Here is a 27,209-nt window from a genome sequence, read left to right as displayed (position 1 = left end):
CGTCTGTGAAAAAAAGCGAGACTCAGGAAGCACAGCTTCTTTTTCAGACAGCCAGAGAAGCTTAAGCTACACAGTGAGTAACCATAGCAACCTGCGTAAGCACGGAGGAACCTTAGAGCGTTGACTTCTATTAGCACATTCGACAAATGTAAACTGGCAATAAAATTCTTTTAAGTCTAAAGATACGTCTTCTACCCTACGCGGTTAGAACATAGCAAAAGACCTATAACTATTTGTACAAAATGTGGAGCCTGACAGCTTTCACCCGCTCTGACTCACTTCTCAGGGACATAATGTGAGAATGCTTCCATTTTCCGGAGATGTTAAATCGTTTAATGAACTTTAACTGTTAGTTACCCAGATCTTAGGGCTAAAACATAAACATTTAGTCTCCTAAGGGAAGGTCTAGTATCAATAACATAGGTAAAAGTGTATATGAAGTGCTAGTAGCCTTCCTGCTGGGGCAGGAGAGAGCAGCGTTTCTGACAGCAGCAGGCTGGCTGGGATAGTTCAGAGCATTTTATCAAAATGAGAAAACGTTCTCATTTGGAAAGTACTCATTTGCAAAAAATAAACACTTCTGACTCTCTCCATTTACCTTAGCATAATTTGCAAAAATGTAAGTATCGTTTCATAAAACACATCAGTTTATTTCAGAATGTTTTTTAAATATAAAGAAATATAGACTGTCTAGCATTTGTTTATACAATATTTATCAACAGATTTTTATTAGTGTATGAGTCTTTTTAGACAGTCATCACTAGTAACTAAGGGAAAATTGACCATGTTTGGAATTCCTATCCATTTCCATTGTTATAGTGCTGGCAAATAACTATTTCATGATTTTGTTGATCTGGGTTTGAATTTTATCTGTATTTAAAAGACAATTGTTGCATTGTTATTATGCTCTTTGGCATATGTAATGTCTACAGTTTTATATACACATGATCATATTATTGGCAATAAATCCTTAATGTTTAATGGTCGTTTTATTATTTTAATGCTATATTATGTTTTGTTTGAGATTGCTAAAATGATAGAGAATATTTTTTTACTTTGATTGCTATTTGACAAGGATCACAAAACTATCCATGGAAGAGTTGTAAGATTTGTTTTGTTTGGTTGGTTTGGTTTTGAAAAAATATATTTTAATTTGTGACTTCATTAAAACCAACGTGGTGACCTTCATTATTCAGTCACAAAACAAAAACTTCCCTGCATTAAAAAAAAAATCATTGAAAGTACTGAAAAAACAAATCACAAACCTGGAGAAAGCATTTGAAAATCACACACACGATCAGGCTCGCGCGTGTACGCGCGCGCGCGCACACACACACACACACACTTAAACATTGTATAAAGAAAGGTCATAAATTCATAATGTGGGACGAAAACACCAGAGATGACTGTGGATTAAAAAGCAAAACAAACTTGAACTGAGACCAAAAGTATCCAGCCATAAAATACGGGCAGAGGATATGAATGAACGTTTTCCATGAAAGAGTTTCCAGGTGGACAATACACGTACTGGAGTATAGTCAGCCTCATTACTCTTGAGGTCATCCAAGTTCAGGTCAAAACAATTAAAATCCACAGTGAGGTAGAGCTTCCTCCTCTGATTATGATCTAAAGAGAAACATTAGAGTGAGTGCACAGGGAGACCTCAGATACTGCTGTATTGTGTTGTGGATGGCAGCATCAGCAGCTCCTTGGAAACAGTCTGCCACTTGTCCAGACTTTAAAGATCCTGATCATTAGGCTCATGGAGTAACACATCAGAGAGAAGTAAGAAGGGATACACATGAACTGCCCAGCAGGAAGGGCGTTTCCCAGTTTCTCCAGGTCACCGCCCACAAAGTCCTGGGAGAAGTCCCCGCCCACTCTTCCTGATCACAGAGGTCCTGGGATCCTTGTTGCACCCTACTTCCTTGTTCAAGCCAAGGACTGGCCAGGAGTTTCACCGGATGTGCCTATCTGTCTTTGAGCCTACTCAGGAAAACTGTGTCGACTTGCTCCATAGGATTCCCATTTCAGAACACAGGTCAGGGTAAACTCAGTTCCAATTTCCCCGTTTCCTCTCCCAGCTTATCTTGTTAGGCCCACATAGGATCTCATAGTTTTTTGGTGCTTGTGTAGGACACAAAAGAAGCTTAAGCAGGGGCACCCTGGTCTTTTTCTTTTCTTTTTTTTTATTATTTTAATTTCAAATAGCTTGTTTTACATGTCAATCCCAGTTCCCTCTCCCTCCCCTCCTCCCGCACTCCCCACCCCCCCCCAGCCTCCCACCCTGTTGCCATTTCCTTCAACATAGGGGATATCTAGAGTCTGTCATTTCACTCAGGGTGGGGTCCAGGCACTCCCCTAAGATTCCAGGCTGAGAGAGCATCCCTCTTTGTGTTATGGACACACGATGTCTTTTTGCATTCCAGGGATAAACACTGATCCACTGCTCAGGGCCCCATAGCTTGCCCAGGCCTCCTCACTGACTCTCACATTCAGGGGGTCTTGATCAGTGCCATGCTGGCCTCCCAGCTGTCTGTCTGGGGTCCAAAATCTCTCCCCTGTTCAGATCAGCTGTCCCTGCTGGTTTTGGCAGCCCATTCTTTGCCAATTTGGTCATTGCTCCTCTCTCTCTGTCACTGGGTTCCTTGGGTTCAGTTCAGTGATTAATTGTGTGTTTGCCTCTGCTTCCATCAGTCACTGGATGAAGGCTCCAGAATGGTTATAGATATCAAGTTCATTATCAGGAATGGGCATTCGAGGTGGTCTCTCCACTATTGCTTAGCTTGCCAATTGGTATCATCCCTTTAGATCACTAGAAGTCACACTGGTGCCTGATCTGTCTTCTAACCTATGATTCCCTCTTCCCCCTATTCTACCCCTTCACTCAACCTTCCTGTTCCCCCACTCTCTTCCTTTTCTCCCACTCTCTTCTTCCCAGCTCCCACACCGACCCCTCACCCCTTGCCGTGTTCCCCATCTGTTCAGAGGATCTTGCCTCATTCCTCTTCTCTTGGGTACCATGCATGTCTCTTAGGTTCGTTCCTGTTTCCCAGACTCTCTGTCAGTGGAAGTACAGACTGGCACTATCCTGATCCATGTCTAAAATCCATATATGAGTGAGTACATACCATGTTGGTCTTTTTGTGACTGGGTTACCTCACTCAGGATGGTTTCTTCCAGTGCTATTCATTTACATGCAAATTTCAAGATTCCTGTCGCGTCTGCTGCGCGGCCTGTGTCCCAGAACGTGCGGAGGGTGTCGGGATTGACAACACAGAGACTCGTTCAACGATGTAAAGAAAACTTTTAGCAGGCCCCAAAAAGGTTCAAGAAAACTTCCTAGGAAAGGCTCCCACCAGAGAAGCTTCTGCTCTCTCCTCTACCCTGGCTGGTTCTGCTCTGACCCCAGAAACTGATCTGAGCGTGGCAGAAGAGGTGGTTAGTCTTTGGACAAGGTCGAGGTCCGGGTGGTTTCTGTGGGCAGGCCTTTTCCAGGAACTTAATGCCCCCAGGCATTGCATTGTTTTTAGTAAACATTGTCTTACAGCTGCCTACTCCCAGGCAGAAGGGAAAGTGGGTCTCTGCTCAAGGTCTGGTGTTCCCACAGATTCCATTGTTTTTTCCTGCTGAGTAATACTCCATTGTGTAAATGTACCACATTTTCTCTATCCTCTCTTCAGTTGAGGGGCATCTGGCTTGCTTCCAGGTTCTGGCTATTACAAATAATGCTGCTATGAACATAGTGGAGCAGATGCCCTTGTTGTATAAATTTGCCTCTTTTAGATATATGCCTAGGAGTGGAATTGCTGGGTCTTGTGGTAGATTGATTCCCATTTTCCTGAGGAATCTCCATACTAATCTCCAAAGATTAGCCCTCTGTTACATATGGGGTTAGTGAATATCTTTTCCCATTCTGTGGACTGCCTTTTTGTCATGTTGACTGTGTACTTTGCATTACAGAAGCTTTTTAGTTTCAGGAGGTCCCATTTGTTAATTGTCGATCTCAGTGTCTGTGCCACAAGTGTTATGTTCAGGAAGTGGTCTCCTGTACCAACTCGTTGAAGAGTATCTCCCACTTTCTCTTCTAAAGGTTTCAGTGTGGCTGGATTTATGTTGAGATCTTTGATCCATTTGGACTTAAGTTTTGTACAAGGCGATAAACATGGCTCTATCTGCAGTCTTCTGCATACCAGTACCCAGTTCTGCCAGCACCATTTGTTGAAGATGCTTTCTTTTTTCCATTGTATAGTTTTAGCTTCTTTGTCAAAAATCAAGTGTTCATAGGTGTGTGGGTTTAAATCAGGGTTTTCAATTCGGTTCCATTGGTCTACCTGCCTATTTCTGTGCCAATACCAAGCTGTTTTCAGGACTATAGCTCTATAATAGAGCTTGAAGTCAGGTATGGTGATGCCTCCTGAAGTTCCTTTATTGTATAGGGTTGTTTTGGCTATCCTGGGCCTTTGGTTTCTCCACATAAAGTTGATTATTGTTCTTTCAAGGTCTGTGAAGAGTTGTGCTGGAATTTTGATAGGGATTGCATTGAATCTGTAGACTGCTGTTGTCAAGATTGCCATTTTTATTATGTTGATCCTACCAATCCAAGAACATGGGAGATCTTTCCATTTTCTGGTATCCTCTTTGATTTCTTTCTTTAAAGACTCAAAGTTCTTGATATACAGGTCTTTTACTTCCTTAGTTAACATTATCCCCAGATATTTGATGCTGATTATGGCTATTGTAAAGGGTGATGTTTCTCTGATTTCTTTCTCAGTCACTTCATCGTCTGATTTTTTTGAGTTAACCTTGTATCCTGCCACTTTGCTGAAGGTGTTTATCAGCTCTAGGAGTTCCCTTGAGGAGTTTTTCGGGTCAGTTGTGTAAACTATCTTATCATCTGCAAATAGTGAAAGCTTGACTTCTTCTTTTCCTAATTGTATCTGCTTGATCTCCTTTTGTTGTCTTATTGCTGTAGCTAGAACTTCAAGTACAATATTGAAGCGATATGGAGAGAGTGGACAGCCTTCTCTTGTTCCTGATTTTAGAGGAATTGCGTTGAGTTTCTCTCCATTTAGTTTGATGTTAGCTGTTGGTTTACTGTATATTGCTTTTATTATATTCAGGTCTGTTCCCGTTATCCCTGATCTCTCTAGGACCTTTATCACGAAGGGGTGCTAGATTTTGTCAAAGGCTTTTTCAGCATCCAGTGAAATGATCATGTGGTTTTTCTTTTGCAGTTTGTTTATATGGTGGATTACATTGATAGATTTTCTAATGTTGAACCATCCCTGCATTCCTAGGATGAAGCCTTCTTGATCATGATGGGTGATTTTTCTAATGTGTTCTTGAATCCGGTTTGCTAGTATTTTATTGAGTATTTTTGCATCGATATTCATGAGGGAAATTGGTCTATAGTTCTCTTTCTTAGTTGTGTCTTTGTGTGGCTTGGGTATCAATGTAATTGTAGCCTCGTAAAAAGAGTTTGGCATTGAGCCTCCTGCTTCTATTGTGTGGAATACTTTGAGGAGTATTGGAATTAGCTCTTCTTTGAATTTCTGGTAGAATTCTGCACTGAATCCATCTGGGCCTGGGCTTTTTTTGTTTTGGAGACTTTTGATGACTACTTCTATTTCATTAAGGGTAATAGGTCTGTTTAGATTGTTTATCTGGTCTTGCTTTAGTTTTGGCAAGTGATATCTATCCAGGAAATTGTCCATTTCCTTTAAATTTTCGAATTTTGTGGAGTACAGATTTTTAAAATATGCCCTGATGATTCTCTGGATTTCCTCAGAGTCCGTTGTTATGTCCCCTTTTTCATTTCTGATTTTGTTAATTACATGCTCTCTCTGCCTTTTGGTTAGTTTGGACAGAGGTTTGTCTATTTTGTTGATTTTCTCAAAGAACCAACTCTTTGTTTCATTGATTCTTCTCAGTGTTTTCCTGGTTTCTACTTGATTGATTTCAGCCCTCAATTTGAGTATTTCCTGGCATCTGCTCCTCCTGGGTGAGTTTCCCTCTTTTTGTTGTAGAACATTCAGCTGTGCTATTCATTCTCTAGTATGACTGTTCTCCAGTTTTTTCATGTGGGCACTTAGTGCTATGAACTTTCCTCTCAGCACTGCTTTCAAAGTCCCATAAGTTTGCATATGTTGTGTCTTCATTCTCATTGAATTCCAGGAAGTCTTTAATTTCTTTTTTTATTTCTTCCTTTTCCCAGGGATGGTGCAATTGTGCACTGTTCAATTTCCATGAGTTTGTAGGGTTTCTGGGATTTGTGTTATTGTTTAATTATAATGTTAATGCATGGTGGTCTGATAAGATACAGGGGGTTATTCCAATTTTTTGTATCTGTGGAGATTTGCTATGTTTCCTATTATGTGGTCAATTTTAGAGAATGTTTCATGTGGCACTGAGAAGAAGGTATATCCTTTTGTGTTTGGGTGGAATGTTCTATAGATGTCTGTTAAACCCAGTTTGGTCATAACTTCTATTAGTTATTTTGTTTCTTTGTTAAGTTTCTGTCTGGAGGTCCTGTCTAGTGGTGAGAGCACAGTGTTGAAGTCTACTACTATTAGTGTGTGAGATTTTATGTGCAATTTGAGCTTTAGTAATGTAGGTGCCTTTGTATTTGGGGCATAGATGTTTAAAATTGAGACTTTGTCTTGATGGACTTTTCCTTTCCTTCTTCATCTTTTTTGATTGGTTTTAATTGGAAGTCTAGTTTGTTAGATAATAGGATTGCTAAGCCCACTAGTTTCTTGGGTCTGTTTGATTGGAAAATCTTTTCCCAAACCTTTACTCTGAGATAACATCTGTCTTTGATGTTGAGATGTGTTTCTTGTATGCAGCAGAAGGATGAGTTCTGTCTTCGTATCCATTCTGCTAGTCTATGTCTTTTTATAGGCAAGTTGAGACCGTTTACATTTAGGGATATTAATGACCATTGATTGATGATTCTTGTTTGTGTTTGATTTATTAGTAGTGAAGTTATTTTGTGTAGTTTCTCCTCACATTTTCTTTTGGTGTTTTGTAAAGTGGGATTATATATTGCCTGTGTCTTTGTGAGTGTAGTTATTTTCTTTGGGTCTAGATTTTCCTTCTAGCACTTTCTGTAGAGCTGGATTCATGGATACGTATTGTTTAAATCTGGCTTTGTCATGGAATATTTTGTTTTCTCCATCTATGGTAATTGAAAGCTTTGCTGGATATAGTAGTCTGGGCTGGCATCCTTGTTCCCTTAGCGTTTGTAGGACATCTGTCCAGGATCTTCTGGCTTTCATCATTTCAGGTGTAATTCGGATAGGTCTGCCTTTGTATGTTACTTGGCCTTTTTCTTTAGCTGCTCTTAATATTTTCTCTTTATTCTGTAGGTTTGATGTTTTGATTATTATATGGCGAGGTGATTTCTTTTTCTGGTCCAGCCTATTTGGTGTTCTTTAAGATTCTTGTATTTTCATAGGCATATCCTTCTTTAGGTTAGGGAAGTTTTCTTCTATTATTTTGTTGAATGTTTTCTGTACCTTTGAGTTGTATTTCTTTGCCTTCTTCTATACCTATTATTCTCAGGTTTGGCTTCTTCACGGTGTCCCATATTTCCTGGATATTTTGTGCTAGGGATTTGTTGGTTTTGAGATTTTCTTTGGTTGACGACTGTATATCCTCTAATGAGTCTTCAACACCTGAGATTTTCTCTTCTATCTCTTGTATTCTATTGGTGATACTTGCATCCATAGTTCCTGATCATTTACCCAGCTATCTCTTGTATTCTATTGGTGATACTTGCATCCATAGTTCCTGATCATTTACTCAGCTTTTCTATTTCCAGCATCCCCTTGTTCTGTGTTTTCTTTATTGTTTCTATTTCAGCTTTCAATCCTTCAACTGCTTGAGTTGTTTCCTTCATTTGTTTGGTTGTTTTTTCTTGGTACTCTTTAGATTCTTTGAGAGATTTGTTTATTTCTTGAATTTTTCCCCCATTTCATGGATTTTTTTTCTTTTTGCTTCTATTTCTTTAAGGGATTTCCTCATTTCTTCTTTGAGGGTCTATATCATCATAAAATAATTTTTAAAGTCTGTCTCCTCTGCTTCATCTATGTAGTGCTTTTCAGGTCTTCCTGGCATTGGTTCTCTAGATTCTGGTGGAGTCATGTTGGTCTTTCTATTGCTGAGTGATCTCTTATTCTGTCTTCTTCCCATCTCTTCTTCCAGTGGGTGCTGGTGGGGTCTTTCCGTCTCCACTGGTCTTCCTTCCTTCCTGAAGCTGAAGCTGGGGACACTGACACTGAAGCTTAAGCTGAAGCTGGGGTCGCCTGAGGTTGGGGCCTGGAAGGGCAGATGTCTTTCCTGTGTAGGTGAGTCTTCTGGATGCCAGGAGCGGCCCAGGAAGATCGAGGGGATGGGTGTTGGGCAGAGGATGGGGAGTGTCCACCCGGAGACCCAATCTCACCTGAAGTTGGGATCGCTGGAGTTTGGGGCCTGGAAGCGCTGATGTCTTTCCTGTGTGGGCGGCCCTGGTCTTTTTCTAATCGTATTTTGCCTCAGTGAGGGAATAATGAAACAAAGGAATTATGTTCTTAGTGATGTCTGCAAATGATTCATGGACATAGGAAAGCGTTGAGACCAAAATGTAAAACAGGACAAAAATATGTTACATGAATATTAATAAAAAACAATAGTAGTAAAAATTGGGAACAAAGCTAATGTCAGTAAAATTAGAAATGAGAAAGTGTGGACTTTGTGTTACAAACTAGATTTAACATTATGTAGAACAAAACTGTCTATGTCCTACATCATGACAGTATTTGGAAACATTGTAAACATCAAAGTCAGTCACAAAGTACCACCCATTTTCTACCAGCTACACAAAGAAAAGCTCAGAGAAAGGAAACAAGGGTGCTACATGACTAAGGGATCACAGCCTGTGTCCCAATATGCCAGGTTATACACACACAGAAAACACACAAAAAATCTAACCAGATAAGCCAAATTAATAGTGAAATGCAGAAAAAATTAGATTTATTCGTTGTGATCACTTCAGAAAGACAGACAATGAGAGCCAATCACCCTTACACAACTCCATCCTTGGGACTCTGACAAGCCATGTGTATATATAAGCAGTGCCCCATGGTGTGGTCCCTTGACTACCATTACCTTAGCTCCTTGGTCGTCAGTAAGCCTAGTCTACCCTAGCTTGTAACTGGCCCTCTTGAGGACAGACTCCTCCTAGATACCCCCAAGGCATCAGACATTTCTTCTCCCAACAAAGGGTAACCAGGAAACTTGTAATTTCTTGGGGTCCATTCTTTCAATAGTCTGATAGTGAAGGAGGGAAGCAGAAGTGTCTCATTAGAATGCATTCACTCCTGCGGGCTGACTAGTTACAAGAGAGTAGAGTCCTAGTTGGGTGCAGCTAGACCCAATGGAAAAACTAAAAGAACAGGGCTTCTACATAGAATAAAGTAGATTGTAAACTTAATTTCAGGATTTAGAATTCTGAGTTTATGCTGTGAACCTCTGGCTCATATATCCAAAATAATTAAATACTGTGGTAAATGATCGCTGTTGCCAACATTCATATGAAGACACACTGAACTGTGATGTTTGTAAAAATGGGACTCAACAGTTATGTCTCTCTTTCAAGTTCTTTATCAAGAAAGCTACATTAGAAGAAGGCAAGGGAGAGAGAAAAAGTTCTTACTTTCCACTGTTCTCCCAGTACAGTATACATTATATATTATACATTATAAGTTATACATTCAAGGTCACTGAGAATCAGGCAGGAATCATTTCACAGGTACACATCTGCATTCTGATTTTTGCACTTAGCATCGAAAGGCTATGACTATCGTGTGTGTGTTTGCTTTTGTGGGCACAAGTTACACTTTAACTCATTATTAATCTTTCTATATCTGCAGGAGCAGAGCAATCACCATTTGAAAGGCAGCTCTGAATTTAACCAAGATGTTTGTGAAGATGACAGCAGCCCTGCTCCTGCTACAGCTGAGTGGCTTCTTTGGATCTGGGAGTGGGGGGAAGGTGCTGGTGTGGCCAGTGGAATTCAGCCATTGGCTCAACTTAAAGAGAATCCTGGATGAGCTGGTGAAGAAGGGTCATGAGGTGACTGTTCTGATACCCTCAGTTTCCTTTTCCTATAAAGTCGAGGACACATCTGCCATTGAATTTGAAATATACCCTTCATCATATGACATGGATGGTCTACAGGAAATTTTCAGAGAATCCATCAATAAACACATTTATGAGCTGCCAAAGCAATCATATTGGAGATACTTTTTAATGTTGCAAGAATTGGTTTGGATAGTCTCAGATTATACTGAAAGTCTCTGCAGAGATGTTGTTTTCAACAAGGAACTCATGGCAAAACTACACAATTCAAGCTTTGATGTCATCCTGGCAGATCCCTTCGTACCCTGTGGTGACCTGCTGGCCGAGATTCTCCAGATACCACTTGTGTTCAGTCTCCGCTTCTTTCCTGGCTCCACGTATGAAAAGTACAGTGGAGGACTCCCCCTACCTCCTTCCTACGTGCCACCTGCTCTATCAGAACTGAGTGACCGGATGACATTCATGGAGAGGGTACAAAATGTAATCTATGTGCTTTGTTTTGACTTTTGGTTCCAAACATTTAATGAGAAGAAGTGGAATCAGCTTTACAGTGAAGTATTAGGTAAGTGCTTGTTCAGTTGGGATTGTTGCATTCTCAACTTGCTGTGTCATTGGAGGAGAACTTGAAAGAATAGGATTGGCAGCAGCAGGATTTATCTCTCCTAAGCAAAATGGTGAAAAGTCTGCGAAATTACCTGTGAAATTCAATGCATTGTGGAAAAACCTATGTCCCAATGCCAAATTGAAAAGCCTTGGCTATCACTTGCACAGGACACTTCAGTATTGCATATACTCACAAAGCAATGATTTATGGGTTTCTTTAAGCAATTACATAGCCATTTACTAAGTATTTTATCTCACCTTTTAGAACAATTTTACCTGAGTCATATTAAACATAATCATCACTACCACCGTTATTATCAGTATTTTTTATTTGTGCAGTGATTAGGACACATGTGAAATTCAAGGAACAATCTGTGGAGTCTATTCTCTTTACACTTTTATACATATTCTGAGGATGGAAGTGTGTTTGCCACCTTGCATAGCAAATGGTTTAATCCATTGGCCCATTTGGCTGACCTCTAAAATGGTTGTTTTTAACTCATTCAATGTATTCTAGAATGACAGAGATAAAGATTGAGGACTGACACATATTTAGATCACAGTTAACTTTACAGCATGGAGAACTTATCACTCCTTAGGTAATTAGTTATTTTGCTTAAAAGTGAATATTTTCTGGCTTTACATAATGAATTTCTCCACAATTGTGACATACACCATCTCTGTATTAAGACAGAAGTTTACGAATGCAGGATTTTAGAGAATCCATGTTCAGTCCCAGGGTGTTTAAAATTCTTCTCTTTTAAACCTTTAATAGTGCCAGCAAATGGCAATGGCTCAGCAGTGAAAGGCACATTCTATCAAAATCTAGAAGACCTTAAGTAATGAAAAGACATAAACGCCTTCCTACAAATATCCTCTGGCCTGTGATGTCTACACACATTCACATTCACACACACACACACACACACACACACACACACACAAATATAATTAAGTAAATAGCTTTTAAAATACTACAATGCTCAAGTGTCAACATGGAAATTATTAGCTTTAGAGTTTCAAATGGTGACTTTTTATAAATGTTTTGTTTAAATTAGAAACAAGCATGCTTCTCATGTCAATCCAAGCTTCCTCTCAGTCCCCTCTTCCTTTGTCCCTTAACCAACACCCCAGCCCACCACCCAATCCCCAGACCATTCCCCAGGGAGGGTGAGGCCATCCATGGGTATCTCCAAGTCTGTCATTTCACCCAGGGCAGGACCTAAGCCCTCCCCCATGTGTGGAGTCTGAGAGAGCACCCCTCTATGTGGCACGGGTTCCCAAAGTTCATTCGTACACCATGGTAAACACTGATCTACTACCCAAGGCCCCAGAGATTGCTGAGACCTCCTCACTGACACCACATTCAGGGGGTCTGGATCAGTCCAACATGGTCTCTCAGCCATCAGTCTGAGGTCAAAGAGCTCCCCCTTGTCAGGTCAGCTGCCTCTGTGGGTTTCACAATCAGGGTCCTGACCCCTTTGCTTATCACTCCTCCCTCTCTGTCACTGGGTTCCAAGAGTTCAGTTTGGTGTTAAGCTGTGGGTGTCTTCCTCTGCTTCCACCAGGCGCTCGATGAAGGTTTGGCAGTGGGATTGTAGGCTGGTACTCCCCTGATCCATGTCTACAATCTATATATGAGTGAGTACATACCACGTTTCTCTTTTTGTGACCTCACTCAGGATGGTTTTTTCTAGTGCCATCCATTTGCCAGCAAATTTCAGGATTCCATTTTTTTTTCTGCTGCGTATTACTCCATTGTATAAATGTACCACATTTTCTCTGTATACTCTTCATCTGATGGGCATCTAGGTTGCTTCCAGGATCTGGCTATTACAAATAATGCTGCTATGAATATAGTGGAACACACATTCTTGTTGTATAAATGTACATCTTTTGGTATATGCCTAAGAGTGGAATTGCTGGGTCTTGTGGTAGACTGAGTCCCATTTTCCTGAGGAATCTCCATACTGATTTCCAAAGTGGCTGTCAAGTCAGTATTCCCCTTTCTCCACATCCTCTCCAGCATAAAGTATCCTTGGTGTTTTTGATTTTAGCCATTCTGACAGGAGTAAGATGATAACTCAGAGTTGTTTTGATTTGCATTTCCCGCATGGCTAAGGATGTTGAGCTCTTTCATAAGTGTCCATCAGCCATTTTAGACTCCTCTATTGGGAATTCTCTATTCAGTTCTGTAGGTCAATCTTTAATTGAATCCTTGGAGTTTTGGAGACTTGCTTCTTGAATTCTTTGTAAATTTTGAAGATTAGCCCTCTGTTACATATGGGGTTAGTGAATATCTTTTCCCACTCTGTGGGCTGCCTTTTTGTCTTGTTGACTGTATCCTTTGCCTTACAGAAGCTTGTCAGTTTCAGGAGGTCCCATTTCTAATGTGTCCATCCCAGTGTCTGTGCCAATGTTGTTATGTTCAGGAAGCGAACTCCTGTACCCATTCCTTTAAGGGTACCTTCCACTTTCTCTTCTAACAGTACCACTGAAAGCTCTAGAACAAAAGGAAGCAAATGACCCAGGAGAAGTAGATGCCAGGAAATAATCAAATTGAGGGCTGAAATCAATGAAGTAGAAACTAGGAAAACAAAACAAAGAGTCAGTGTAACAAAGAGTTGGTTCTTTGAGAAAATCAACAAAGCAGTCAAACTTTTATCCAAATTTAGCAAACTGCAGAGTATGAACATGCAAATTAGCAAAATCAGAAATAAAAAGTGGGACATAACAACTGACACTGAGGAAGTCCAGAGAAGCATCAGGTCATATTTTGAAGTTGTGTCTTTTTAAAGGACATATTGTATTAAATAAGTGTCTCTATATAATAGAACTTATTATCACTTATTATTTGCAGACATTCTTACACATACATTGAGTCATAATTAAAGAACAGTACCAGGACAACGAGCTCAGGCATAATCAACATTATCCTGGAGGTCAGCCAGGAGGATATAGTGAGTCCCTGTCTCAAAATGAAATCCTAAAACAGGATACCCTCAAATGTTTACACTGGACATGATGGCACACACCTGTAATCCCAGCAGTTGAGATGTGTTGGAAGTGGATCTGAAGTTCAAGGTCCACTTCGACTACATATGACATAGAGACAATCCTGGGATCCATCAGAAAATCTCAAAGCAAAACAAAACAGCACAGGATTATCAGTTCACATACAGGAACACACATTAACCTTCCAGCAGCTAAACAAGGCAAACTAGATGGAGAGTTCCAAGAAAGGTATTTCTTTTAGTATGACAAGCATGATTCACATATAAAGGACATTTGATTATTCTACAGTGGCATATCTAGATATTTGATAATAATGAATTTCTAAGGTGTGTTGTCACAGATGTGTTGCCTTAACCCAAGTCATACAGACACACACACACACACACACACACACACACACACACACTATCCCAACCACACATTTGTAAACAACTCAGTCTATATCATCAAAAATGCTTTCAGAAGACTACCTAATTTATTCATCTTCACCTGACATTTTTGTCACCTGTTGTACCTTCACTGTTCTGATTTCTCTTCAGGACGACCCACGACACTCGTGGAGATGATGGGGAAGGCAGATATATGGCTCATCAGAACCTACTGGGATCTGGAATTTCCTCACCCATTCTTACCAAATTTTGATTTTGTTGGAGGACTGCACTGCAGACCTGCCAAGCCTCTGCCTAAGGTAGATATATTCCTGTTTGCTTGCTTCTCTTTGCCTTGCACATTTGGCAGGATGATACATTTCATTCCCTCAGAAGGTTGGTGTCGAATTCCAGAAGGACACAAGAAATTAGATAAAGAAACAGGCCAGTAGAAACAAGAGTCTGAACTTCCTTTATGGACCCTGTGGAATATCTAGGGACAGGGATAGTTAGAGCACTACTCAGTACAGAGAAAATCTCAGTGATTCATGCAGAACATACAGACAAGTGACAGGGACACCACACAGGAAAGTGCTGAGTATACAGAGAAACAAAGTGTGCACAGGCTCACCCAGAAACACCAGCAGTTCTACTCTGAAGACAAACTGTGAGCCAGCAAGAAAACTATGGGATGTTACAGTGAGGAAAGGCCCAGTGGCCTGGCAGTAAAAGTAAAGAGGGGAGATGGGGCACAGCTAGAGAAACAGTCTTGCTTAGTGAAGAAAACTCAAGATCTGTCTGGTCACTAAAACCTGCCCTTAGTGATTGTAAATGAATTGTGTAAGCTCACAGGATGATATCGCTCTGAAGGTGCAGAGGAATGCTTTGTGATTTTAACTAACATGACACTTCATGATGCAAGAAAAGTGAATTTTTTTCTGCTCTAGAAAGAATTGTCTCTGGAAACCACCACTTTAGTTGTGTAATGACAGCAACATACAATGTGTTGTTATGCCCAAGACTGCATTCTGTTTCAAAGCTAATTGAGACGTACAGTAGCTGAGAAGTCTGAAAGCAGTGGGAAGATTCCTAAGTTCTGTGCAGGCCAGCGATGTTTACAGATGTGTTCAGGAATATTACTTTCTCTAGGTGAAGATGTGTTCTATTTGTGTGTGCTGCAGAATGGTACTTTATGTAGAGGTGTGCTTCTATTTGTTTTGTGTTGCATTCATTTCTACTTTATTACACATAACTGATGTAATAAAGAGCTGAACAGCCAGTAACTACACGGAGAAAAGATAAGCAGGGCTGGCAGGCAGAGAGTATAAATTGGAGGAGATATGTAGACTTGGGAAGAATGAGAGAAGAAGGAGGAGAAAATAAGGGACACGTACGGGGCTAGAAATCAGTCAAAATCATGGAAGCATAAAGATAAATTACAGTAAACTAGAGGCTGGAAAGGGAAAAGAGAACTTTGGACTTACTTACTACAAATTATATTTTTCAAGATGAAAATGGAAAACAAAAGATGACTGTGTTCCAAGACTGTTTCTGTGAGCACATACATACGTGTAACAGAATTGTAACTATGCAGTTGGCTGCAACTCTACATCTTATATGTGGATGTGAATAGTTTTAAAGCACCCACTTCTCTAACATTTCTAATGCTGCTCAGTGTCTTCCAGTGGAGGGTGGTGTCAGTTTTTATGCAGGAGATTTGGTGCTGCTGCTCTTTGTGATGGGCTGATATTTCATTACAAGGACATAGAAGACTTCGTCCAGTCATCTGGAGAACACGGTGTTGTGGTGTTTTCCCTGGGGTCCATGGTGGGAAACCTAACAGAAGAAAGGGCCAATGTGATTGCAGCAGGCCTCGCCCAGATTCCACAGAAGGTGAGATACAGCCTCACTGTTTCATCCTCACTAAGATGGTCACATCCTGGTCAGGTGTGACTGCAGAGACCACCTGTGTGACACTGAAGCTGCTGTAATAGCTCTAGCTCACTTCTGAAGTCACCTGTGACACAGAAATAAATGGGACAGATGCCAAATTCTGGGTGGCATTTTGTTGATAACAAGTGTTTGCGCACTTGGTGTTAGGAAGTCATTATAGGCAGATGACAGAATATGCCTTGTTATTTCCTCCATTTTCCTCAAGGAAACTAGTGATTCTGCACAGTGTAATCAGACCACTATTAAATTTTAACCAGTAACAACCAGTAGCAATAAGCAGAAAATTGACATTGGTAGGAGAAGAGAGGAGGAACATTCTGGAAGGGCATATGTTGCTCACACAGAAGACCTGAACTTCTGAGCCCCACTGTATGGCAGCTCAAAACTATCTGTAACTGCATCCAAAGCACTCTTCTGGCCTCAGATGACACCCACAGATATTTCCAATACATATGCACTTACACACACACACACACACACACACACAAACACACACACACAAACACAGGCAGACAGGCAGGCACACACATGCAAACATACTAACTTACACAAAAATAAAAATAAATCCTTTTTATAAATGCGATTTGTACTATTCTAGATTGTTCACTTTTCCTTCATTTTATATATTCTTTTGATCAGTGGTTCTCATTAGGAAATGCTTTCAGAGAGTTACTCATGTTGTGGTGACTCCAACCATAGGTTACCTTTGTTGCTACTCTGTAACTATAATTTTGCTACCATTATGAATTGTAATGTAAATATCTCATTTTTCTGGCAGTCTTAGGGAACCTCTGTGAAAGGGTCATTTGATCCCCAAAGGGGTGTTTTAGATTATTGTTTTTTTCCTGACAACACAGAGAAGTTTAAGGTATGGATTTAGATAGGAGGGGAGATAAGGAGTTATGGGAGAAGAAACCATAAGCAGAATATATTTCATGGAAAAATACCATTTAAATAAAAGGAAAACATAAAATATAAGTTTAAAAACTTCAAATTAGGTGATAGCCTTATATTTATTTCCTTGGCCAAATGAGATCTCCAAAATTTTAAAATAGGCCTAAGCACAGTACTGTTTACCCTGCTATTCCAAAAAAAAAAAAAAAAAGACAGGATTTGCCAGCCTCAGTTCCAGCAGGGGGGACTGACATGTTAATTCTGAAACAGGGGGCAAGGGCAACTTGGGAACATGCTCTGTACTTAGTGTCATACTTCAAGTATCTAATCTAATAAAATACCTCTAATAAAGGGGATCATAAGGCCTGGTTGTGGTGGCCCACACCTTTGATCCCAGCACTTCAGAGGCAGAAGCAGGCAGATCTTTGTGAGTTTGAGACCAGCCTAATCTATAAGAGCTAGTTCCAGGACAGGCTCCAAAGCCACAGAGAAAGCCTGTCTGGAAAAACCAAAAAAAAAAAAAAATGGGTAGAGGCATTATAAGTGAACTAATTCAGATACCATGGACAAATACTTGTAGTCAATTTGGAAGATTAAAACTGCTATAAATATGTATTGGAAAAACAAAAGCAGGTATATGAAGTAGTGACTGCGATGGATTATTCAACTGGAATTACTTTCATACATTTCTTAACTCCTGATTGACATTACTGAACCTAAAATTCCCTAAGTTGCTGTTGACTAAATGTGAATGTGGCATGCTGAAACTTGGACAAGAATAAGAATGAATGCAGGAGAGTGAAGGGTGCTTGTATACTGGCTGTAGAATTCTTCATGGTTCCCATCATCCATCCACACTGCCTGGCTCTTAGACACTGGGCATTTATCTCCACTGTTACTTAGTCTATCCAGAATTCTAGCAGGAGTAACTGATATTTAACCATAGTGATAAGAGGTTAGCTTCACATTAACAGGTTCTTTGGCGATTTGAAGGCAAGAAGCCAGAAACCTTGGGCTCCAACACTAGGCTGTACAAATGGATCCCCCAGAACGACCTTCTCGGTAAGCATCAGAAACACCTGAGACATGAGGAATGGCTGCTCAGGAAGGTGAATGTCAATATTAATGCATTTATGACAACTATGATCTTGTCCTGAAGAATATGAATGAAAAACTGGTAAGAATATGCTGTACAATGACAATGGAGATGGACAATCCATCTCTATCTCTGCTGTAATTATCTTTCAGATACACTTAAGTCAGTCTTTCTTTGTTCCTCCTATTTCTGTAACTTACATCTACTCTTTCCCCTACTGTAGGGAAATTTTTAATGTCAGCAGGAATGGTATTCTTTCATCAACGACTCTTCATTTACTGTGCTCCACCACAGACCCGCACATCAGATGGTACTACACATGATGAAGTCTCCTCAATCTGATTTCATCAAAATGACCCCAGCCCCTATTGTGTGGAGCCAACCCATGCAAAGCATTAACTTTACTGTTTCTGTAGGAGAGCACATTCTCCCAAACCACTGCCTGTGCTTGAACATGCTGTTTGCTCCACTTCGGAGGAGCTCTTCCCTTTTAGTCCATATCACAAAATCATTCTACTTCCCCACTCCACCTCTCCTATGTACCCTGTTATAATCCTTCAGGGACTTGGGATACTCCTTTGTCTAAGACATGAGGGTAATTCAGTGCACTCCTATGCTTATGACAATGTCATCTAGAGAATATTTGCCTTTTGTATGCTTTTCCCCTGCCTCTCATTTCTTTCTCAGGCTTATGATTAACAGTTGCCCTTAATTTCTCCCCTTGCTAGGTCATCCTAAAACCAGAGCTTTTATAACTCATGGTGGCACCAATGGCCTCTATGAGGCAATCTACCACGGGGTCCCTGTGGTTGGCATTCCTTTGTTTGGAGACCAGTTTGATAATGTTGTTCACATGAAGACCAAGGGAGCGGGTGTTAGACTGGACTTTCTCACAATGTCCAGTACAGATTTGCTCAATGCCGTAAAGACAGTCACTACTGACCCTTCGTGAGTACAGTGTTCTTTTAATTTTCAGTGTTCAAGATAAATTTCCTCAACAATAACTTCATTTATTTTGTATGACTTAATAAAATATCCTCCAATTGCATCTTGTTACTGCAAATTTCCTTCTTTGCAATGGCTGACCAATATTATACAATATTTTATTATTTTTATAGTATAACAATAATGAACATATTCAGTGTTTTCATACCTCCTTTTTATCCACTGTCCCCAAGGGCATCTCAGTCAATTCCAATTAGTTATTATGGCTAGTGCTGCAATAGCCATGGGCTTGGCAGTATCTATTTGATATTTTGCTTACTGTTTCTTCTATAAGACTTCTAGTAGTAGTAAAGTTCAACTTGGGGCATTTCTGTTTTCAGTATATTTAGGAATGTGCTAAGTTTTTCACAATATCCATACAACATTACACTCTGACCAATCTCAGTAAGATTTCCACTTTATGGCATCCCCAGATGGGTGAGTGGGTGAAGGTTCTTTACCCCTCTAACAGCTTGAGTTCCATCCCTGGAATTCATATGGTGGAGGAAGTGAACTGACTCCTACAAACTGACATCTCCTCTCCACACTCACACAGCACATACAAATGTATTTTTTAATTCTCTGAATGCCTAGCAGGCAATATTTGGGTTTTGTGTTTGTTTGTTTGCAGTGCTAGGGTTGAATTCAGGCTACTAGGTGTTCTATCAATGAGCTCCACCCTAGTACTTATATCATGTAACTTTCTCATCGTTCATCTGTTTTCAATCAGTGATATGTATTTTATTTTTTCATGGCACAGTCAGTCAGTCCTCAAAAACATCAACGTGATTGATTACTCTGTATTCGACTATCTCACTTACCATGATTGGAATGGATTAATATCAACCATATCCCAAAAAGGTTTACTTTCAAAATAGTTTTCCATTTCATTTTTGAAAAGGACTTCTCAGAGAATACCAATTTGCAGCTAACTTTCAACCATGCCCCACCCCAAGCTTTACCTCTCCTACTGTTCTTGTATGACAGGATTCGGTCTCATTATTCTATCTCTGACCTTTCACAAGCCTGATGCTCTTCAGTTAACTGATTGGTGTTTAATGCTATTTTCATGCTTCTCCTTTACATTTATCCTTAGCTATAAAGAGAATGCCATGCGGCTATCAAGAATTCACCACGATCAGCCAGTGAAGCCCCTGGACAGAGCCGTCTTCTGGGTTGAGTACGTCATGCGCAACAAAGGAGCCAAGCACCTTCGTGTGGCAGCTCACGACCTCACCTGGTTCCAGTACCACTCTCTGGACGTGATTGGATTCCTGCTTGCCTGTGTGGTGACTGCGATCTTCATCACCACAAAGTGCTGTCTCTTTTGTTGTCAGAAGTTTGGTAGCACTGGAAAAAAGAAAAGGGAGTAACTGAGGTGGGGAGAACAGACACATGGACCTCCTCCAGTGCATCACAACAAGGGAGACTTTCCAGGATTTCCTTCATTTCAACTGACTTGGACATTATCACTCTATTTCATCATTTTCTATTACACTTGGGCTGTCAAAGGTTCCTTTTCCCCTCACTTGTAAAGTACACATGCCAGACAACACCACAAATTATTTCAGTCCCAAAAGCACTGACCTCATATTGTATACCAATTCTGAAATGTCCCTACAACTCACAATTTGTTTTCTTAATTTTCTTTCATTTTCATTCAGAAATACTTACCTTGATTCAGTGGAATATTACATTCCTCCCTCATCATCACATTCCTTCTTCCCACTGGATCTCACCCAATATGTTCCAATTCCAACTTCCCATACTTTCATTTTATTTTTAACAACCCAGTTAGTCAAATAATGCTGAGCCCATTTCGCAGCCTGTATCCGAGAATGTGTGGAGGGTGTCGGGATTGATGACACAGAGACCAGTCAACGATGTAAAGAAAACTTTAAGCAGACCCCAAAAAGGCTCAAGAAAACTTCCCAAGAAAGGCTTCCCTCCAGAAAGGCTTCTGCTCCCTGCCTTACCACAGGCTGGATCTGCTCTGACACCAGAGATTGACTTGGGTGTGTCAGAAGAGGCAGATAGTCTTTGGAAAAGGTCGAGGTCAGGGTGGTTCCCATGGGCAAGCCCCTTTCAGGAACTTATTGCCCCGGGCATTGTATTGTTATTAGTAAACATGTTCTTAGTTAACATTGTCTTACAGCTGCCTGGTCCCAGGCTGATGCGGAAGTGGGTCTCTGGCCAAGGTCTCTTGTCCCCACAAAATAAGTGCTATCTGTAGATGAATGCATGCATTCATGGGGGGGGGTCTTTAAAGGATTTAGCTTCAGTCACTAACTTGACAAAGCCTAGAGTTCTCTGTGAGGAAAGTCTGACCTACTGGTAAGTCTGGGAGTGTATTTTGATTCGTGATTGATGTAGGAATGCTCAACCTTCAGTCCGTAATATGGTCCTGTCCACAGCATGCTGACTGACCTGACACAGAATTGACCATGCCTGCCGTGCTGTCCACTGCAGAGTGAGCCCTTCTATATTATGATGTCACTGCATTGAATAAGAAAGGAGATCCTGGATTGAATAAGAAAGCTAGTTAAGTATGAATGTGGGAGTTACAAAACTCCAACTTTATCTGGAGGTCATCTCAGTTACTGCTCTGACACAGCCATGTGCCATCATACCACAATCAGGTTTTACTTCTATTGCAATTACCTATTCTATTGCAATTATCCTATCATATTACTGGAATCCTAAACATTAGGAATGAAGCAGCAAATGACATGGAGTTCATAGAATTGTGAAAGGTTGTATAACTCATTTGCACTTTCAGGAGAGTTTACTCCACCTATATTATGTTCATCCTGGACAGACACCATGTCTCTTCATGTATCCCCAGTTCAGAGAACAGTGAGATACTCAGTGAATGATTTTTCAGTGGATCTAAGAATCTAGGTCTATAATCGTGGCATACCCTGTAAATTTCTCATGGGTAGAGTAAAATTCTGAATTTAAAAACAAGACTATCCTAATCTGATATCATAGATGATTCAGGTATGATTTGCTAGTAGTATTCTAGCAATGGGAAGAATCCTTCAAGGCATAGTGTATATTCTGTATGTAGATGGCATGCTTTTATTAAGAAAAACCAGGGTATTCTCTCTTGTGACCGTATCTACAAGACACAGGTTACCTTTCTGATGTAAAAGAGTCCTATAACTAGTTCTTCAAGTTTTAACAGCAAAGAGTGAAAAGAATAGTTACCACTTTACAAAGAAGACAGCAGATATAGCTACAAGTGGCCAAGTCTCCAGATGAGAGCAAGGCAAAAGGAAAACTGTGTCTAGCAAATGATGAGGCTCCATATATTCCAGATAGAAAATTCTTTGTGCAGTGCAGAATCACAAAAACATCTATCCCATTGCTACCCTAATCCCTGCAATAAAATATTCACACATTCAGAAGTGTAAGCATTGAGTTCCAGAACAAACAATAAAACTTCTCTTCAAATGTGGGATAAATATTACAAGAATGCCAAGAGAAAGGAACAAGATTTTATCAATAAGAAGGAAATCCTGCTGAGAAGCACATGCTCTGAACACAGAGCTGAGCCCTTCAACCATAAACACTTCAAAGCATCAGAGTTCAAAAACAGCACAGCACTTGATTAGTGAAAATGAAGTGAACCCTGTGACAATCTTACTATCATACTTAAAGCAGACTGACCCCCAAAAGTTTGGTAGTTAATTATGATCTCATTAGCCAGGAAAGAATCAGTGATGGACAAGGACAGAAAAAGAAGAGTAACTCCAACGAGTACAAAGGAGTCTACAGAAAGAGATGAAAAATGTTCCATCAAGAGCCCTTGCTCCTTCCAAACCAGGACAATGGGACCAAAATGATACTAGAAATAAATGATTTAAGGAATGTAGCTGAAGCTGACCTACAGAGTTCCATGGATTTGGAAACATGATTTCAAGGGCCCAAGTTACAGGGCCTAGCTATAAAGACAATACTGGCCAAATGAAAACTTGTCTTACAAGGGTTAAAAACAAACACTAATTGTTCAAAGGGGAAAACACATCTGATAACATGCAGAGGGTCCAGTTTTCTGCAGGTCAGAGAGACTGTGAACAAGATGCAGAGTCAGCAAGAACAAACAGACTTCTTTTTTGAGGGATAAAAGCTTTTTGTCATTGCTGGGATGCAGCCTATATCAGTCCTTTGCTACAGCTACAGGAGTCATCTGTCCTGGACTGATGTCTTTGGGGCTGTGTTTGGAACCAGCCAAACACTCACTGGTCCCACCCTGAGTGGGGCAGTGTGAATCAGGGAAGTCCTAGTTACCCAACAATTTAAGAACCAGACAGAGACATTTAGTCATTTCAGAAGGGCTCTCAGTCCATACTGGAGACATAGGCTTATTCAAGTATCCTCTTAAATAGCTTTCTAAAAGCCAGGTACTGGCAGAAGACATCTATTATCATGTATACAGGGCTGACTAGGAAACACTTCCTTTAACCCTAGAGATGGTCCTATACTGCAGGTACACAAATCCTCAGACCTCCCATAACACATGTCAACCATGTCTTCAGGTATGTCTCACTGGCCCCCAGGGATGTCCCAGTAGCCCCCATGATGGGGACAGGAGGAGCCTAGATCTATTTGTATGCAAACTAGAAGTCATTGTGGCCAGGCCATCTGGAGGTAACTAGCCCACATCTGAAAGACAATAGGAGATTAGAGCTCCTGGAATTGAGCTAAGGTTTATATCAAAATATCATACTCGGGCCCCAACATTTAATAAGATTATTCTTTCTGTTGCTTGTTCTGGTTTTTTTTTTTTTTTCATTCTATTCTACTCTGAAGTTTCCATTTTTCCTCTTTCCTGATAACTTCCAACTCCTTCATCATGTCTCCATTCTCCACTTCCTGGTGGGCGTCTTCCTTCTACATCTCTGCTTCTGTTGTGGCCAGATTTTGAACCCCAAAATCACCAACAGACCCATTTCGATGCAAACGCAAAGAGTCTTTTATTGTAGTTGTTTAACAAGCTAATCCATTAGCTTGGGCCCTTCATCCATCCACCATGGCAGATGGCTGGAGAAAGACCCTGAGAACCCATGAGGCAGAGATCTTAAAGGCAGCATAAGGGGAGTGTCTAGGGGTATGAAACAGTCTCAGGATTGGTGCATGTCCAGGTTCGGGTGACCTGCCCTGTGCTGATTGGTCAACTGGTTGTTATGGCCCATGGGCCCTCCCAGGGTGGTTGCTATGCTCTGCACATCACTGTCGTGCACTTGTCTGTAAAGCACACCCAGAGCCATAAGCACAGCACTGCCAGATAACTTCTGATTGCTTCCTTGCCACAAGGAGGGCATCTGACCTTAGTGACCAGGACAGGAGTGGCAAGATCATGCAAGCACATGGTAGCCTGTCATGGCTGCAAAAATGGGGGGCTGGTCACTACTACACGTCTATCTCCATCTTTCCTGAAAATTTCCGTTTGTCCTCTTTATTTCTCTCATATAGCTTATATATTACAACATAATGTTCAAGCAATATGAAAATTACAACATGGTTATATTTTTAATTGAATTATTACTGTGAATACAAGGAAAAAACAACCTGTTTCCCATTTTTCTTATATGATTAAGCATTTTCCATATTACAACTGAAAAACCTTTTAGCCATAACTGGCTCCATAGGCAGTAGTGCTTTTTTTAAAGATTTATTTATTTATTATGAATACAACATCGTGCCTCCATGTATGTCTGCACGACAGAAGAAGGCACAAGATGGATGGTTGTGAGCCACCATGTGGTTGCTGGAAATTGAATTCAGGACCTATGGAAGAGCAGTCAGTGCTCTTAACCACTGAGCTATCACTCTAGCCCCTGGCAGCAGTTTTTATAATTGCCAGAAAAACGAGTTACTAGTTTCACTTTTCATATTTCAGAGTCCAGTCCAATTACCATAACTAATCATCCAATTCTTTCTTTTCTAGCCACAAGAAGTCATTATTTGATGCTTTGTTTTAGCTATGATGGACACTGAAACCAGTGAACACATTTTCCAATATCAAAAAGAACTTGTGTTAACTCCTGGGACTTGATCATTTTCCTTACTCTTTAACCCAAACCACAGTCTATAAGGCTCTTCAAGAGAAACTCATAGATACTAGCTGTTTAAAACTACCTTGTTCTTATTTTTTATCCTCTGCAGCCTCTGCTTTTTCAGGGGGAGGGGCAACACTATCCTGCCTACACCTACATCAATTTTCTCTCTAAACTATCCTCTATTGCAATCGCTCACTGTATTTTTTAGCAACCCTGAATTATCAAAATTCTATTTAAAGGAACACTATTATTACATAAAACCATCACTTCAGTTAAACAGCACATCTTAAGGGGAAATCAGCTTCCATGAGAAAATAACACGGTAGTAAAGGCAGTGGGGAATGCCCCACACTCATTCCCACCATGCTAATACCAGAGAAACAAATGGCAGCTACAAACATGTAAAGGCACAGCAGTACTGAGAGACATTCTGATGCCAAAGCCTTGCCAGTCTGAGATTTGCCCATCAGTGCTTTGATTCCTGATGGACATATCTCTCCAATTTAAGTGCCACCTGCTGCTCCCCAGGCAATAACAGAAGCAGCCTCTGGCTCCTGCCAATACTTGGATTCAACACAGTCCTGAGCAGAAACCAAAGTTCACCTTAGATGAGATCAAGTGGTGTGTCCCTTCCAAGGTTCACTTTAAACACCCTCCTTCTGTGTTAGTTATTAGGCAATCCCAATCTTTGTATCTCTTAAAGTCATATTGCCCCATTAATTTCCATACTGCAGTTTTTATTTTATAGAAGTTGCTCTACAGTGGAATCCTAATCCTTCTCCAAGCCTACTTGCTCAGAATTGCATTTTAGGTTCCTATTTTTAAATCTTACTTACTTAATGCTGTATGAGTGTTTTCTCAACATGTATGTGTATGAACCACATTCGTGCAGTGTCTGGTGCATTCAGAAGCTAGAAGATGGCATCAGAAACCTTGTGACTGGAGTTATGGGTGACTGAGCCTTGTGGCTGCTCATAATCTCTTGGGTCCTCTGGAAAAGCAACCAGTGCCTTTCACTGCTGAGCCAATATTTAACACCAGGGATTGAAGTGAAACTTACCTTTCTTTGATTATCACTTTCTTTTTATTTTTTCTATTCTTTTCTCTTACTTGTTCTTCTTTTGTAATTGCTTGCCTGTATACTTGAGACAGAATCTCACTATGTAGTTCTGGGTGTTCTCAAACCCTCTAGGTAGGCCAGGCTAGCCTTGAACTCAAAGAGATCTACCCCCATCTACCTCCTGAGTGTGGTATTAAAGATATGTGGCATCTTGCCTTGCTAACTTGAACTTCTATTTTTTAAAAATATTTTTTGTAATCAGGTAGTGATGCCACACACCTTTAATCCCAGCACACTAGAATCAGCTACAAGGGGATCTCTGAAGTTCAAGACCAGCATGGTTTACAGGGTGAGTTCACAACAGCCAAGGCTACACAGAGAATCTCTGTTTCCCAAAACCAACAAGAAAAAAGTATTTTGTGTAAATAGATAAATAAATGAAAAAAATAAAACATTAGCCAAGAGTATTAAGTAGCATATGCTTTTAAACTCAGCACTCCAGGGACAGGGGCAGGTGGATCTCAGAATTCCTACCCAACCTGGTCTACAGAGAGAGTTCTAGAACAGCCAAGGCTGCATGAGAAACCCTGCCTTAAACAAACAAACAAATAAGTACACACACACACACACACACACACACACACACACACACACACAGGTTGCCATCAGAGGCCATCTCTACCAACTTCCTCCCAGGATTCAGTTAGGTTGCTGCAATACAGAGAAAGGACTCACATAATTTCCTATCTAAGAGGTGAGGAATGAACTCACATGCATGCTGTTTGCTCTTTATTCGTCTACCTCGGGTACTGAAAGTCTACAGCTTTTATACACATAATATCAGAAATTCTTTGGCAATAAGAAAGGCTACAAAACGATTTCCTCAGGATCACAGAAGCATTCCTTGCAGACAGAGAAGAGTCAAAGAGCAGTAACTGCTCAGTGTATTTTATGACTCCTGGAGGCAGCTGCAGTTGTAAAAGGTTTAGGCTTATCTCTTGAAGTGAAAAGGGGTCATTAAAAAGGAAAGACAGAACCAAGGAAAAATC

At 40.5% G+C, this 27,209-nt stretch overlaps 1 protein-coding gene across 4 annotated transcripts; it reads left to right on the top strand.

Annotated features, from left to right (window-relative positions):
• The first annotated feature begins 280 nt into the window (after positions 1-280).
• On the top strand, positions 281-20,662 carry LOC121140861 (UDP-glucuronosyltransferase 2B31-like). 4 transcript variants are annotated; one of them, XM_040747298.1, is made up of 7 exons: positions 281-619; positions 9,915-10,684; positions 14,280-14,428; positions 15,870-16,001; positions 17,930-18,017; positions 18,780-18,999; positions 20,132-20,662. In XM_040747298.1, exons 2-7 carry the CDS (start codon positions 9,961-9,963, stop codon positions 20,406-20,408), a joined length of 1,590 nt encoding a protein of 529 aa, XP_040603232.1. In that variant the 5' UTR covers positions 281-619; positions 9,915-9,960; the 3' UTR covers positions 20,409-20,662. The 4 variants fall into 4 exon arrangements, with proteins under 4 accessions (XP_040603232.1, XP_040603230.1, XP_040603234.1 ...); XM_040747296.1 differs by lacking the exon at positions 281-619 and adding an exon at positions 1,887-2,041; XM_040747299.1 differs by lacking the exon at positions 281-619 and adding an exon at positions 8,291-8,351.
• The last annotated feature ends 6,547 nt before the right edge of the window (positions 20,663-27,209 follow it).

Source organism: Mesocricetus auratus, unplaced genomic scaffold, assembly GCF_017639785.1.
Source record: "Mesocricetus auratus isolate SY011 unplaced genomic scaffold, BCM_Maur_2.0 Super-Scaffold_100006, whole genome shotgun sequence".
NCBI classification, from domain to species: Eukaryota; Metazoa; Chordata; class Mammalia; order Rodentia; family Cricetidae; genus Mesocricetus; species Mesocricetus auratus.
This window is presented reverse-complemented; position numbering and strand designations above follow the sequence as displayed.